General features: G+C 38.8%; 2 protein-coding genes across 4 annotated transcripts in view; one reads left to right on the forward strand and one right to left on the reverse strand.

Moving 5' to 3' along the window:
• The window catches only part of LOC124612259 (proteasome activator complex subunit 4-like), a 231,161-nt gene extending 216,329 nt beyond the window's left edge, over positions 1-14,832 (reverse strand). Inside the window, exons 1-5 of the mRNA XM_047140346.1 lie at positions 14,474-14,832; positions 5,384-5,524; positions 3,452-3,568; positions 3,331-3,375; positions 3,033-3,249 (exon numbers count right to left, since the gene is read on the reverse strand). Of these exons, the coding sequence (XP_046996302.1) occupies positions 3,033-3,249; positions 3,331-3,375; positions 3,452-3,568; positions 5,384-5,524; positions 14,474-14,694 (741 nt within the window). The 5' untranslated portion in view covers positions 14,695-14,832. The remainder of the gene's footprint in view (positions 1-3,032; positions 3,250-3,330; positions 3,376-3,451; positions 3,569-5,383; positions 5,525-14,473) is intronic.
• Positions 14,833-14,932: 100 nt separating this feature from the next.
• Positions 14,933-16,622, forward strand: part of LOC124612893 — a 94,647-nt gene continuing 92,957 nt past the window's right edge. For all 3 annotated transcript variants that reach the window (XM_047141354.1, XM_047141353.1, XM_047141355.1), the window contains exon 1: positions 14,933-15,276. The gene's annotated coding sequence lies outside the window, so the exon portion shown is untranslated. The remainder of the gene's footprint in view (positions 15,277-16,622) is intronic.

The raw sequence follows: 16,622 nt of genomic DNA on the forward strand, positions 1-16,622 counted from the left end.
GGCTGAGTGGCCTTAAATTTCTTCTTTGTAGCAAGAGCATGAGACACATTGTGTGATTTATCTTCTGAATCTTCTTTTCTTCAGTGAAGACAGGACAGCCCCTGCTCCAAACCAGATGAGCCTGGGGCAACTAAGACACATTGGTGGGTCAGTGCACAGAAAACCTATTTCGTGAGCCACAGTGTCACATTTTCCACAAGTAGCAGGACGGTTACAACTCATAGTTTTGCAATCAAAGCACTGACACTTTAAGCAGAACATCGGATTTGGGACGTAACGTCTAATCTTGTAGCAGAAAAACCTGCTGCAATACACTCCAGCAACGTCGGCAGATTGTATGTCACGATAAAAGGTGCCAACTTCTGAAGCTCACCAACATCCCTTTCCATAAGATTCTGGACTTCTGTCAGCAGTGCACTTTCCCATTTCTGTTGCAGTTCGTTTGTTAGATCTACATCTACTGGAGTTCTCATGAACAGCTAGGGAAGGACATCCAACTAGACAGAACCCCACCTGCCTGGGTAAGCCATATACAACTGAAGTGGGACAGGTTCTCCAGAAGCTGCCCGCTAGCAACTGTTCCTCCTCAACATGCATGCATCTCATCAGGGCGCAACACGCTTTGAGACTGAGCGGATTTTTATACATGTTTTCACCATCCTCGCGATCTGAGCGTTAAGCCCACGTACCCAGTCCCTACGACACACAATGTTCCACTGCCGTGCCGCACGGTGCTCACTGAAGCGTATCCAGCAGAGCTTATGAAGAAAAGAGCCCTTGCCAGTCACCAGCTCCCAGGATACCTGAAATCGCCATGCTCCTACCTAGCAATTAAATGCTGATTGCCAAAGGGCAAGCAATATTGAATCTGGCAAGCAATAACATCAAACCTAGCAAGAAACGCACCAAAACTGGTAAAATAAACAAATTTGGCAAAAAAAATTACACCAAATCTGACAAAAAATAAAGCAGTATTCAAAAAATAGGACCGAATTTGGCAACAATTAGCACCTATACTGACTAAAAATGACACCAAAATTGGCAAGACGTGACACCAAAATTGGCAAGACGTGACACCAAAATTGGCAAGACGTGACACCAAAATTGGCAAGACGTGACACCAAAATTGGCAAGACGTGACACCAAAATTGGCAAGACGTGACACCAAAATTGGCAAGACGTGACACCAAAATTGGCAAGACGTGACACCAAAATTGGCAAGACGTGACACCAAAATTGGCAAGACGTGACACCAAAATTGGCAAGACGTGACACCAAAATTGGCAAGACGTGACACCAAAATTGGCAAGACATGACACCAAAATTGGCAAAATGTGAAACAAAAATTGACAAAACGTGAAATCAAAATTGGCAAAAAATAACATCGAATTTGTCCATAAAATAAAGCAGTTTTTTCCTCTAACTCCCATGGAGGACTGGTCAATATTCAAAAACATGACAGGAATGATCATTTGAAGCAAAAAAGTCTAGTAAACATGGGCTCTAAAATGCATACCTTAAGAGCTATGAACACTTCGCTACTGTGAAGCACATCTCTTCTACTGAACAAGTGCTCATAGTTCCTAAGGTTTGCACTTTAGAGCCCATGTTTACTAGGCTTTATTGTGTCATATGATTGTTCCTATAATATTTCTGAATACCAACCATTCCTCCTTGGACACCCTGAATAACTGGTTAATTAATGAATAGTAGGTAAAGTTATTTATAAAAAGTGTGGCATAGATTAAATATAAATTCTGGATTTGAAGTAATTATCACAGATCTGGATAACTACACACATCTCTCTCTCTCTCTCTCTCTCTCTCTCTCTCTCTCTTGCTCTCTCCCCTCTATTAGCAGCATTAATTTCCTTCTATCCACTCCATTGCTTACACAACTCGCATTTAATAACAGAAGTAGTTTGTACATGAAAAATAAGCAGACTGAGATGACAAATGCCCTCTATGCTGCTCACAATATGCAAATTGCTAAAGCAAAGAGAACGTGAACTTCCTTTGATCATTCACTGAAAGACCGACAACCAGAGGTATACAAGCGAGCACCTATGAATGTGAACCATACACTCGCATTTACACTAGAAACAATGTTCATTCACTTGTGTTCGCTCTCATGCAAACCAAGCTTTACATGAAGGTCATGATTAGATTTAAGAAAAATAATTTTACACCCTGAATCACAGTATCATTGAATAATCCATTAACATCTTACTGTTTCATATGACGAGAATATTAAGAAATATGTGGTGAATATAAAAGCAATAATCTTTCATTTATTTACTGCTCCAATCTGATAAAATTATTTTGCAACACACGGTGCAAAAAAGTATAAATAATAATTTAATTAAAATAACTATTCTCTCAGTTATAATGCTAAAAATCTTGAAACCTGGACTTGAGAACTTTCAAAGTAGATGACCCGTGCCAGTATTTCAAGTTGGTAGTAGATCTGTTCATTTTGGTTTAGGGCACAAAAACAACTAGGGTCATACATGTCCATGTTAGAACCATAGAACACAAAGCCGAAAAAGGGGTTAAAAGCGACTACACAATAAGCCCAATCGGAAGGAAAGACAGCTAAAAACAGGGACTTGAAGAAAGGTTCATAAAATATGCCATAGAGACAACAAAGGTCCTGAAATAAAAATTAAATGTCCTTCACCTTATTGCTACAATGGATAAAAAGTAAAACACAGTCAACAGCCCGAGCGTCGTTCACTAAAACAGTCGATAACTCAGACAGCAAACATAAATTAGAACATAAGTGTTTAAAAAAAAGAAGGGCATTCCCTCACAAAATGGCAAACTGTCAAATGTTGAGGACAATGAGCACAAAGTGCTGGGGGATCACTACTTAACAAATGGTGTACTGTATTCCAGCAACTTTTAGAGAACAGTGTGAATTAGCAAATGGCTATTTACAATGCATAAATATTATGATAAAATACAACTAATACTGCTGCTCCTAAACAGCTACAACTGAATAAACAAAGGAATGTTAAGTGTTATACTCACATTTTCCCACATAGGAGCATTGTGGCAAACCTTCCAAAGGTTCATTAGCTCTTCAAACCAAAGTTTGTATCCTAGATGGCTTTTCTCAGGCGGGAGTGCAATAGGAAGAAACCACTCTAGAAATTCGATGTTATTTTCTATATTAACTCCGTCAAAAGGGCATAGGCGTGGTCGCCAGGCATCAAGCATTTCTTGTGTTGCCTCAGGAGGAAAGTAGCTAATCAAAAAGACAAACATTTATTTATTTTTTTCTTTCCCTTGCAGAAAGCAAAGAAATATAATATTTTTGACTACTTACAAACGCGCAGCATGAACTAAATTCTTCAAGGTATTCTCTAGTGAACTGGAAAGTGAAACTGAGAATTAGATATTTACACATTAGATAAAACTGCCATACATTAACACCTAAAAATACTTACGAGAAGTATCTATACATTCCAATTGCAGTGAGACTTGTGTTCATTATCCTCTCGCAGAGCTCAAATAGTGGTTTCCATGGCAACTGTAATTCATCTGGTGACAGCAATTCCTTCTTCCTACACACAATTTTTGAATAAACTGTAGACAATGAAACGAGTGTATTCCACAACTTAAAACAGAAATACACAGAATTCATACAGGTCAAAGTTTAAACATTACACTTGCAAGACTGCAGTACTTTTCGCTTTCTCCTCTCAGTATCTATTGAATAATAATGGTTCATTTAAGGCCAAACAGAAATTATCTAAAACAAAAATTCAGTTGAGGCAGAAAGGTGCTATTTTTTCCAAAACAGATGTCATTGCTAACTTGACTGTAGTATGTAATAACTTCTTTATTTTTTGGGCTAATGATGCCTTGTGTGCTTTTCATCCTTTGACGTCTACTAGTCTTGCTTAAGAAAGTGACATTCAAAATTTAAACACATACACACACACCAATCACATAACAGAAGTTACGTGGAAGCACTCTTTGATATCTGCAAAAAACTCGTCTTTCAGAATTCCCTAGGGACAGAAGACGAAAAAGAATCTTCGAGCGCAGGATATGATAAGAGCGTGGATGTCCAAAAAAGTTGGCAAAAAAGCAATGTCAAGCAGCAGACTCTCACTTTACAAGCTTTTACAACTCAGGTCAAACACACTGGTAATTTTACAGAATTGCTTTTTATAATTAAACACCGGCAACTTTATCTTTGGTTGTAAATCTCAGTGAAATTCTGTCAAAAATGCAGTCAACAGGGGTGCCTTGGTATTAAATGTTTACAGACTACACTTCTTGAGATGTGGGTACTGGTAAATCTCATGCCTCCAAATAAAACTGGTAGCAGCAGATCTTATCTTCTGTGATTACAGTTCACAGAAAAGATGAATTTCGCTCACAAATGTCACTTAATCTCCATAAATTCCCATACTTGTTGTCTCCAGCTAATCAGTAAATTTATAACATATAAATAAAGGAAAGATTTTTCAGTTTACTCAAACATTAATAAGTAATGAAGCTGACACTGTCCTTCCAAATGAATCCGTCACCCTTTTGAGGACAGCGTGCTGCTTTGAAACCCCCTGATAAATTAAAGCTATGTGCTAAACTGTGACTCAGACCCTCAAATTTGCCTTTCACAGGCAATGCTTTTATCAACTAAGCTATCCATGTATGACTTGGGACCCACCTTCAGAGTTTAAATTCTACCAGTAGCTCACAGTATTTACCAAGCTCCACAGAGGCTCTCCTGCATAGCTTGCTGGACTCAGATGCCAGAAAGAACGGCTAACCCATTACTTGCGATGTATTTCCAGACTTAAGTTATTACTTTCTAACATAATATATCTGCCGGTGTACACCGAAACTTTCTCATAGCATGCATTTTCACTTCCAAGGCATTTCAAATGCCTGACATGTTAATTGCATTAATACTGACAGTTTACTGCTACTTTTTGATTTGCCCTTGAAGTTACAGAAATCCCTTTATTTACCATCCTTGTCTATATTATATCAATTAAATATACCTATTAAATGCATAGGGTTTTCATGAACAACAGTTTTCACAGATGGATTATTGAAATAATCCTTGGTTATGGGATTAAAATAACTGTAAAACTATAGTAGACAGAATGGCTGCCAGTACTTACCTTCAGAACACAAAATTTTATAACTACCAATAGAGGCATATAAAATTAGAAAAGAAAACTATCCTAGATTCCTAAGGGAGGAAATAAGGGTACAACTGAGAAAGTTGTAAGGGAGTCCAGAATTCCTCGCACCAAAGTTTAAGAGAGACCCATTGATTGTGAGGATGAGGGAGACGAAGATAATGGATTTGTTAATTAAAATAACTGTACAGATTTACCACAAATTTAACACAATCTTACTTCAAGAGGCATATCGATACATTTGCAAACTTGCTGACGAGCCATGGTTCCAGGCTAGGAATGGTCGTTAGTTCATACATCAAATGAATGAATGCTATGTGATCTTCTTTTGAAAATTTCAGTCCATATACTTTTATGTATCTGGAAAGGAGATACACTGTATAAGAAATCATAAATTTACACATATGAAAATACATTGTGAGCTGTTTTCAACCCTTCTACATCTACAGCCATACTCCGCAAGCCACCTGACGGTGTGTGGTGGAGGGTCCATATACAGGGTGAGGCATAATATCAAGCAATTTTAAAAAGCACGTGATTCAAGCTGCATCGGAGAGAGGTAGATAGGATAGCGTCAGTTACATTTGGCAAGAAATAACATTTAGTTATAATGGAGTGCTGGACTCCACAGCATCATATGTATGCTGTCAAAGCATTTTATCAAAACGATAGTTCATACCAGCTAGCAAGCTGTGCATTCCGCAAGCATTTCAACATTAATTGAAATCAGCTAGTGCCGTCTGCCTGTGTGATTAAAAAGTGGGTTGAGAACTTCAAGGAGACAGTGTCAATGACAAAAACAAAACCTGGGAGACCAAAAATGGTGTGCACACCTGAAAAAATCGAACATGTAAGAGTTTCCTTTGAGAGAAGCTCTTGTCACTCAGCTCACTGGCACAGCACTACACTTGGGAACACACCGAACAGAACGGTAAGAAGAATTTTACACCAAGATTTGCACTTTCACCCCTACAAAATCCGAATGGTTCAGCCCCTTAAGGAAACAGATTATGTGAGCCGAAGCTGGTTCTGCTAAGAATTTTTGGACATGATTAATCAAGACAAGGACATTGTAAACCATTTATGGATCAGTGATTAAGCTCACTTCCATCTCTCCAGTTACATGAAAAACCAGAACTTTCGGTTCTGGAGTGACATTAACGAAAGAGAACTGCATCAGCAACCACTGCACTGTGCAAAAGTTACTGTGTGGTGCGCCATGTCTTCATTAGGGATCACAGGGCCATACTTTTCTGAAGGTGGTCTTGGCAATGCTTTAACAGTGATTTCACAGAGATACGCAGACATGTTGGAAAACTTTTTTATGCCACAACTTGCACACTACAAAGTGAACAATACGAATTTTTCCAGCAGGACAGGGCAACCTTCCACATTGCTCGAGTAAACATGAACATTGTCAATCATTTGTTTCCAAATCATGTGATCTCCCGAAGTGGGGAATTGCATGGCCCTCTGTTCACTGGACCTCACAACATGTGACTTTTTGTTGTGGGGCTATTTGAAAAGTAAATTTTACCAAAATAACCCCCCTCAAATAATTGAAGCCCTGAAGGAGTGGACCCAACAGGAAGTTGTTCAAATCCCACTGGCAATGCTGCGCAATGTGATGAATAACTTCAAGGTCCGGTTGGAGGAATGTGTGCGTCTAAATGGACACCATCGTACAGGAGATATCTTCAAAAAATAACCTACGTTTTACTACTGCAGAAAATGCTTTTTCGTGTATTTTAAGATTATGACATAAAAAATTTAACGAATTGTTTTTACTTAACGGTCTTTTAAAAATTGCTCTTTATTATGCCTCATCCTGTACGTCTGGGAAGAAAGACAAGTAATTCATTAAACATGATTGTTGCAACTAAAGTTAATATTTTACAACTAGTTACTGAAAATATGGTATTCAGTGATTAAAAAAAGAATTTTCATATTACCAAAACCAAAAATCATGCTGTACATCTCTTACCAAAAATTACACTTTTCAAACTCACACATGGGAGAGAGAGAGATGCTGATTTTACATTGTGATCAGAAACTGTATGCATGGAGTGTTACAGTTCATTTTCAAACGGTGTGTGCTGTGCAACTACTAGTCAGTCAATGTGAGCAATAAGAATTAAGTGCATGCAACAGAAAAATGTTTGAAACCAAAAGAGCGTAACCATTACTTTCATCCATACCAAAAAGCTATGAATGCTTTCTTTCTTTACTTTTGTGTTTACTTATTGGCTATATTGCAGGTTGCACCTGTGGTAAGTAAATTCAGAACTCTGATATACATTAATGAGTCAAACCACTATGACCATCTGCTTAATTGCATGTTGGCTTAGGTTTGGAATGCAATACAGCAGTAATTCTGCACAACATGGGTTCTAACAGTCCTTAGTAGGTTTCCGGCAGTATGTGGCACCAATGTCTACACACTGATCATGTAATTCCCATGAATTACAGGTCTGTGGTTTGTGTGTGTGGAACTGGCACACGATATTGTCACAGACGTGTTCCATCGAGTTCAGATCAGGCAAATCTGGTGGCTAAGACACCAACATGAGTTCACTATCAATTCCCTCCAACCACAGTGGCATGTTTCTGGCCTTATTACGTGTACAATAATCCATTTGGAAGATCCCATCGCTGTCAGGGAAGAGTCCAAGCATGAAGGGATGCAGGTGATCCACAATAATGTTTACACAGTTGTCATGGTGCCTTCGTTTACCAACACAGGTCCCATGGGAATGAACATCAATATGCCCCATAGCATTACGCTGTCCCCACTGGCCTGCACCCACAGTACAGTGCATGTTTTGAGCACTCATTCAAATGGTTAACAGACACAACCGCTGACACGATGTGACAAGAAACATGATTTCGCTCATGGTTTGTAAGCGCACTGAACACAGTATCATCCACTAGCTAATGCTGACTGCATTGGCAGTGCCAGCAAAGTTGTCGCTGTAGACTGAGGTGACTCAATATCAATCGACACGGCTTCTTTCATCAATCACTGTGCAAGTGATTAACTTTGTGTGTCGTGTAATGTTGTTCACTTTCTTTCAAGTAGAACCTTACAGTTTTCTGTCACAGTTGTCCGATGGAAAACAGTGCAAAAAGAGAGAGGAAAAACTGTTAGATGAAAAAAACAAGTAAAAATTCTCAAAAGAGTTGAAGTTCGTAATGAAAAATGTTGTTCTCGCAGAGTTTAGGTGTTACCGATGTCTATGAAGAACACCATCATAAAAACTGAGACACTATTTTCGAAAGTGTAAGTAACAGTGGACCACATTCCAAAAAGATGAAATATGTCAGTTACTCTGAATATGTGGAACAGGTTTCAGACAGCGAGTGCTTCCAACATCCCCATGAATGGCATAGTCATACTTTTCTTTATAAAATCCAAAACTACAGTGTTTACGTCCAGCCATCAATGTCACTTTTCCTAACCCTTTAGCAAGACAAAGTGCACTAAAAATGGTGTTTTTGTACAGATCTTTAATGTGGTCTAACAGTTAAACAACATACTTTTGTTGTACACAACTATACATTTTTTCCTGTAGCATTTGAAAAAAGCTTCTCAGAGAATTTCAATGACATACATGTATGGGACTGCATCAGTAGTATCAGGATAACAGCACCATAAACCACCGTCATGCTGTCAGGAGAAGAGGTTCCGCAAATGTTTGCAATATTATATCAAATGTAGTTAAACACATAACTCAGGTAAGGTTCGTGTGTTCATTATCACTGCTGCCATACAAAGTGCGCAAAATGTTGACCTTGAGCATTGCCACACACTATAAAATGATTCTGGAGAAACATTTCTGCATGATAATTTTCCTCTGGAGTTAACAGCAACACGCGTTTGTGTTATACGGCATTTCACGTTTTTGTGAGTCATCGGTGTTTCACAAAAGGTCTCCTGTTTAATTTTTGCAACAGACAAAACTATAGTATTTTTAAGGTTGGTGAGTGTGCAGACCATTTTGTGTTTCCTGAACAACCGTTTCAGTGCTTTCCAAATGTTCTCTTAAGATGGTCTGCCACTGCAGTGCTGAATAGGAGGGATATCCATTATGTTAGTACCACACTGACTGCCTTATGTCCAGTGGGATGTCTTCCAATAAGTAGGGCAACAGCACATTGTAGGAGCTTGAGATACTTGAGTGTACTTAGATACCCATCAATAAAACAAGGACCAATGATGCAGGTCTTGCAAAACATGCATTAAACACTGACAGACCCAGAGCATTGTTTTGGTCCACATCTTCATGTGTCGATTTTCAACTGACGATTAGTGCACATTGAAGATTGTCTTGCCCATGGTTCATAAACAATGCTTCTTCTTTAAAAAAAATTTTTGCAGAGAGATGCCACACCACTAAGCACTTTTCATAGATAACATTCGGTGAACTGCAACCAATTCCCAAAGCCACTGTCATAAAGCTGTAGATGCAACGAAATATGAAGACTACGAAATGCAATGGAATGTAGTATTCACAGATGGAATGTAGTAGTCACAGAACACTAGTTTGGTTGATCCATCTAGCACTTCTGACATGCCACTTAGTGACATTTGCATTGTGTAACTGCTGCTAAAGTGTTAGTTTCATTTTCTTCTCTAATTGCTCTTCTTTTTCCTTGTATTTTATTCTCCTTACTTCCAGTTTCCAGAACTTTTTTTTATAATGTTTGCAAAGATGTTTGGCACTCTTCAGCATACAACTCCACCACTGCGCTAATAGTTTTGTGACATTCACCATAAACATTATTAACGTTTTCAGTTGTCTTTTACATTGTGAATGCCTTGATAGCTTTAAAAGTAAGTTACGTGACTGCTACAACAGCAGAACACAAACTGATGGGCTCCGAGTGCATAGATAACACAAGAACCATACCCAAGTTATGTTTCTTCACTAATTTGGTATAAAAGGACAGATGTTTGTGCAACCTCTTCTCCTGACTGTGGGGCAGTGGTTTGTGTTTCTGTTATCTTGATGCTATTTGATCAAGTCCCATACATTATGTGGTTGAAATTCTCTTAAAAAATCCTTTCAAATGCCACAAAAAGAAAGGATGCAGTTCCATTAGAAATGTTGGTCTTACCCATGAGTCTTGCCTCAGATCAAACACTGCACCTGTGTAAATAATAAAGCAATATCCTCAATACCAATTTTCTCACACTGGATCTAGAAAACTCAAAAATTTAAGAGTTATTAGGAATATATTCGTGATTCTCAGCCTGGTCCACAGACATATTTCCTGACAGGGCCTCCCAGTTAGTCTCACACACTAAACAAACCAAATTCCTGAAATGGCAGCTTGAATTTCCTATGTAATACAACCCAGACTCTAGACACACATGAATCTGCTCCTTACGGACTGCAGTACATTTACCCCAAGACAGTGCATTTTCTGTTAGTTTTGAAGGTATAAAAAGGCTTTAGTAGTTATTTTGGGAATACACTCCTTCCTCCCATTGCTCTCGTCAGCGAAGTGAAAGTATACTCTCAAATGTGAAAAAGCAACAACTATGAATTTTAAAATTTTCCCGGCGAATTGAATGTTCAAACAAATCTTGGGCCTGCAGTCGGTCGTTGTCTAATTAATTCCATGATATTTCGACTGTGCAGCTGCCAGCCATCTTCAGGTGAGCCATCAAATACTGATGAAGACTTGCTCCATTGCATAAAATATAGTCCACTGCAAGTATTCCACACATGCTTTAAAATCACATTGGCAGATGTACCACACTTCCTGGTGGCAGTGCTCTTGCTTGTGGAAACACAGAACTCTGCTACCCTCTGCAATGGTGCTCACCATGGGTGTTGGCGCACTCTGTTGTCTTTGATCAGAACAAGTCAAGGAGATAATGGGGTTCCATGCACTGTTCAACTGGTAGCCATTATCACAGTTCACTAACTTTTCCACCAGGCATATTCCCATGGACTCTTTAATAATGAAGTCCCAAAAAGATGTTGCTGTGGTCAGAATCATAGTTCTGTCATACTGCATTGAATATCTACTGCCGGCCGCGGTGGTCTCGCGGTTAAGGCGCTCAGTCCGGAACCGCGCGACTGCTACGGTCGCAGGTTCGAATCCTGCCTCGGGCATGGATGTGTGTGATGTTCTTAGGTTAGTTAGGTTTAAGTAGTTCTAAGTTCTAGGGGACTGATGACCACAGAAGTTAAGTCCCATAGTGCTCAGAGCCAATATCTACTGGAAATGCAGTGTTCAGCAATAGCAGACTTGCTTGGTTTCGTAATATTGATGTTGAGTGCAGTGTTCTTTGAAAGTGTGTGTGGTCTGCCCTACGTGAGCTACACCACAATGACAAGGTACTTTGTAAATTTCGGTCTTCCGCAATAGCAAGACGTCTTTCACTGATCCCAAAAGGCCTGCAACCTTAGATAGCTTTTAAACAAACTGTTGCCCACACAAAGAAGTGTGACCTTATGTAGATGCTTGCACAGAACACTTGCAGTGTGCTATATATTGTGGAATGGTGCAAGTCTTCATCAGTCTTCAATGGCTCACCTGAAGATGGCTGGCAGACACCCAGCCGAAATATTATGAGATGAAGTTAACAATGTCTGAATGCAAGCCCAAAATTTGTTTGAACAAAACAATTAGTCAGTTGAATGTCACACAATCCACATGTCTAAATAAAATGCAATTCTGTTACATAAATATATCTATGCATAGCAAGTACATGAAACTGCATTCATTAAACAATTTAAGCAGTGATTTCAATATCATAGAATATTAAAAAACATTGGTGTTATTCATCTGTGTGGCCTGTTGAAGGAATCTACCTCAATTGTTGTCTCCTTATGGAATGTTTGCAGACATCTATGAGCATTAAAACTTCCAGCAGATTAAAACTGTGTGCCGAACTAAAACTCGAATCCAGGACCTCATACTGAAATCTAGTACTATTCTCTATTCCCTGTTGTTCTAATCAATGTGCAAAACCAGTAATGCATTGTCTCTCTCAGAGATTTTGTGGCCATGACCCTGCAGGGCTGTTTAAGGCCCAAGCAAAACAAGTCACCGATCGGGGCGCAGAGCTGAGATGGGCGCTCATGGCTTCTTTGCACTTTAGAAATGGAAATACTATCTATGACCATGCTCCCATAGCAGAGTTTATTAACACAGACTTCCAAAATTCCTTCACCAAAGAAGATGAAGTAAATATTCCAGAATTTAAATCAAGAACTGTTGCCAATATGAGTAACTTATAAGTAGATGTCCTCATAGTGTACCAACTTAAATCACTCAATAAAAGCAAGTGCACAAGTCCAAATTGTATACCAGCTAGGTTTCTTTCAGAGAACGCTGATGCAATAGCTCCATACTTAACAATCGTATACAATCGTTCACTGGACGAAAGATCCGTACCCAAAGACTGTAAAAGTTGCACAGGCCACACCAATATTTGAGGAAGGTAGCTGGAGTAATCCACAAAATTACAGGCCTTTGTCATTAACGTCAACATGCAGCAGTATTTTGGAACATACGTGGAGTTTGAACATTATGAATTACCTTGAAGGGAATGGCCTTTTGACAAACAGTCAACATGGAAATAACATCGTTCTTGTGAAACACAAGCAGCTCTTTACTCATACGAAGTGTTGATTGTTTTTGAGAAGGGATTTCAAATTGATTCTGTATATCTAATTTTCCAGAAGGCTTTTGACAAGGTACCACATAAGTAACTTGTAGTGAAATTGCTTATGGAATATCACCTCAATTGTGTGACTGGATTCATGATTTCCTGCCAGAGATGTCACAGTTCATAGTAATTGACAAAAAAGTAACTGAGTAAAACAGAAGTGATTTCTCACATTCACCAAGTTAGTGTTATAGGCCTTTTGCTGTTCCTTATCTATAAAAACGATTTAGGAGACAATCTGAGCAGCCATCTTAGGTCGTTTGCAGATGCCACTTGGGGTGCCACGCCGAGAGGGGTGACAGGTGTCCCCAAGTGGAAGATTTGCATACACTGCTTATCACAATTAGTAGCGAAAACCGACATGGGCGACAAGTGTACAAGGGGAATGGAAGGGGGAGGGACACCGCAAGTGATGTCATGTACGTGGAAAAATACTTTTTAACTGGGCCTGTATCTATAGTATCTTAAGATACTGATAGAGGTTGGACCTGAACAACCACATTTACAACACTGCTAACCTCCGTAAACAACTGCACTGTAGCAGTTATCGAATGCTTTGTGTACTCTGCTTTGTATTGTGCTTCGCTTTTGTTTTGTATTTTGAATTGAGTGAAGAGACTAATTCCAGACCAAGAGAGCAACCAAGTATGACCCCCAAAGCACCAAAAGGAACTGATAATCCCTATAACCATTACGTCAGTTTTGTTTTTGCAGGAGCATACAACACTGACACAGGCTGCCAGCACTGTAAGAGGGCTTGTTCCCCCATCCCACTCCTCTATCACTGTGTACTCTCAGTTCTCATTTGTTTATGCCATGACCAACCGCCACAAACTCTGCATGGTGAGTTGTTATCTCTACTTTTCTATTGTTTTCAATAATTGTGAAACACGGCAAAAAATTAAATGGAATAGATAAACTAAAGTCTCTTGGAGAGAGAGAGAGAGAGAGAGAGAGAGAGAGAGAGAGAGAGAGAGAGAGAGAGAGAGGCGGGGGGGGGGGGGGGGGGGGTAATGTCAAAACTCACAATGAATGCATATCCTTTGATACTGGTATACACCTTCTCTTAAGTAGCATACACAAGTATATCATTACAATATTATATGGTATTTATTATTACCAAACCACTGGTGTAAAATGAACTGTTATCCACCATAATGTGCATTATAAAGTTGAGAGGTAAAAGCTTAAGTTTCTGGAGGTCAACTTCATGTAAAAAGTAATTTGTGAATAAACCGTATAACTTCCAACAATTAGAAACGTAAGATCGATAAAAACATGTTCTTTTTCCAATTCTCTTTACAGATGCTGTAACATCATGCAACATTTCTAAGTCGAAAGCCATAAAAATTGGTGTTTAAGTGTGTCATTTTACAGCTGAGCGATTCTGTAATGGCAAATTTTGTATGTATTGCTGTTCCGTACAAAGGTAACAGCAATCTGATTGTAATGTATACGAATTTCTTTAGCGGAAAGCAAATATGCCAATATTATTCACCTCTGCGATGACAATGACGTTGTATGTTTACATAATGAACAAACTTGTCGCTCACCATAGCCTAGAGATTTGAAAAAAGGGGTACATATATAACACTGGTTAACATTTAAGTTACTAAACTTACTTGGAAAGTCTTGCTGTCCAAATTCCACAACCTGGTCGCAGTTCACGTAACAACACTGATTTTCCAATGTTCGCTTTAATATCTGATAGCAGTCGTGTTGCATCTTCTTCTAGCTCCTTTGCAAACGGTAATAGTTTGTTGAAAACTATTTCTTTTTGAGGTTTGAATCCACTTTCTTCACAACAAACATCAGTGTCTATACTTCCCTGTGGTCCATCCATGATTGACTACCTCTTCACAGTGGCTGCACCCGACTTAATGTCTTGCGTATTCCATCTAATGACTAACGGTACTCTTCCATTTCATCAGTTCACACAACTTGCTATTTCTTCCTCAATTCCAACAGTCATCCATTGGCAGCCATCTTTCCTTTTGTATTATTGGATATCATTTGTCCACGAGTACACTTTCGTTTGTCAACACTGTCACCAACATTACAGGTTGTATGTCCATCGCCGAAGGGTAACAGGGTAGGTCGTGGACGCGCATGAGTGTTTAGCAGGTGCTCGCCTGCTCGGGTGCGGATGATAGTGGGTGAAGTGCAGCTTCAGTATTGTTTATATTATGTCAACACAAGAGAAAGCTTAATCTTTTCTCTCGCAGATAATGTGAATAGTTTGTTCTTGTACAGCTATTTGAAATTCTTTGAGTCATTTTGTTTTTATAGGTTAGGTGCTGCACTTTAGTCAATAATTTGGCAAGGAATGTTTGTCTTGTATTAGCACTTAGTATATCACTCTTCTGTGTTACGTTGCGCTGTCGAGCAATGCTGTTTTGATATAAAATTCATCAGTTCAATAAATGTAAGCATTGTTTATCGTATTGTAGTATAAGTGTTAAGTACAGCAATGGGAATAATTTATGTTGCATGTATGACATCAACAGTAATGCTAAATCCATACAAAGGAGCCAAGTTATGATCGACACGAGTTACTAAAATATTTGCCAGAGGCTTCATTATTCTGGAGATTCACAAAACGTGTATAAAGATATTTTATAACAGAAGCATTCAATGAATTTGAAATCAAAATCATCGTCATCAGCTTCCTCTGATTGAACCAGCTACAGTTTCGTAGTTGGAGAGAATTTGTCTTCACTACAAATGTCTGCCAAAGTTAGTAAATTCATACATAAAATGCTGCAACCCAGACCTCATTCTGCTAGACCATTTCTAATATGATCAGTCTATATTTGTCCAACAGCTTACAGCAAGAAATTAAATCAAATCTTATGGACACACAAAGAAAGCAGAGTCTGCTGTTCTTATGGTCGTGCATGAAGCACTGATCAAAACCATCCATTAATCAGCCATCCATCATTCAATCCCTGTAAAAATAATTTTGTGATCGCTATCAGAAGTGTTTTACATGTCTAAAAGTATGTTATTTAGGAACTGGTTTCACTTGGAATTTAGAGAAAGTAGTGTTATGTCGAGTTTCCAGAGAGTGTGAGTTGCAAAGGGTGCAACAATGAGATTAAGCTTGTACTAATCCAGAGCTTCATAAGTGATTTTTCTTGTGTATGTCTATATACAGATTTTCACAACCTTATCCATGCACAAAACCACAGAGTGAAGTAGTATATGGCATAGCTGTTTTTAAGTGATTCTACCTCTATGATTAAGTGATGATGGCGTCCTCTTGGGTAAAATATTCCGGATGTAAAATAGTCCCCCATTCGGATCTCCGGGCGGGGACATACTCAAGAGGATGTCATTATCAGAAGAAAGGAAACTGGCGTTCTATGGATCGGAGCGTGGAATGTCAGATCCCTTAATCGGTCAGGTAGGTTAGAAAATTTAAAAAGGGAAATGGTTAGGTTAAAGTTAGATATAGTGGGAATTAGTGAAGTTCGGTGGCAGGAGGAACAAGACTTTTGGTCAAGTGAATACAGGGTTATAAATACAAAATCAAATAGGGGTAATGCAGGAGTAGGTTTAATAATGAATAAAAAAATAGGAGTGCGGGTAAGCTACTACAAACAGCATAGTGAACGCATTATTGTGGCCAAGATAGACACGAAGCCCACGCCTACTACAGTAGTATAAGTTTATATGGCAACTAGCTCTGCAGATGACGAAGAAATTGATGAAATGTATAATGAGATGAAAGAAATTATTCAGGTAGTGAAGGGAGACATAAATTTAATA

The sequence above is a fragment of the Schistocerca americana genome, chromosome 4, assembly GCF_021461395.2.
Source record: "Schistocerca americana isolate TAMUIC-IGC-003095 chromosome 4, iqSchAmer2.1, whole genome shotgun sequence".
Lineage (NCBI taxonomy): Eukaryota > Metazoa > Arthropoda > Insecta > Orthoptera > Acrididae > Schistocerca > Schistocerca americana.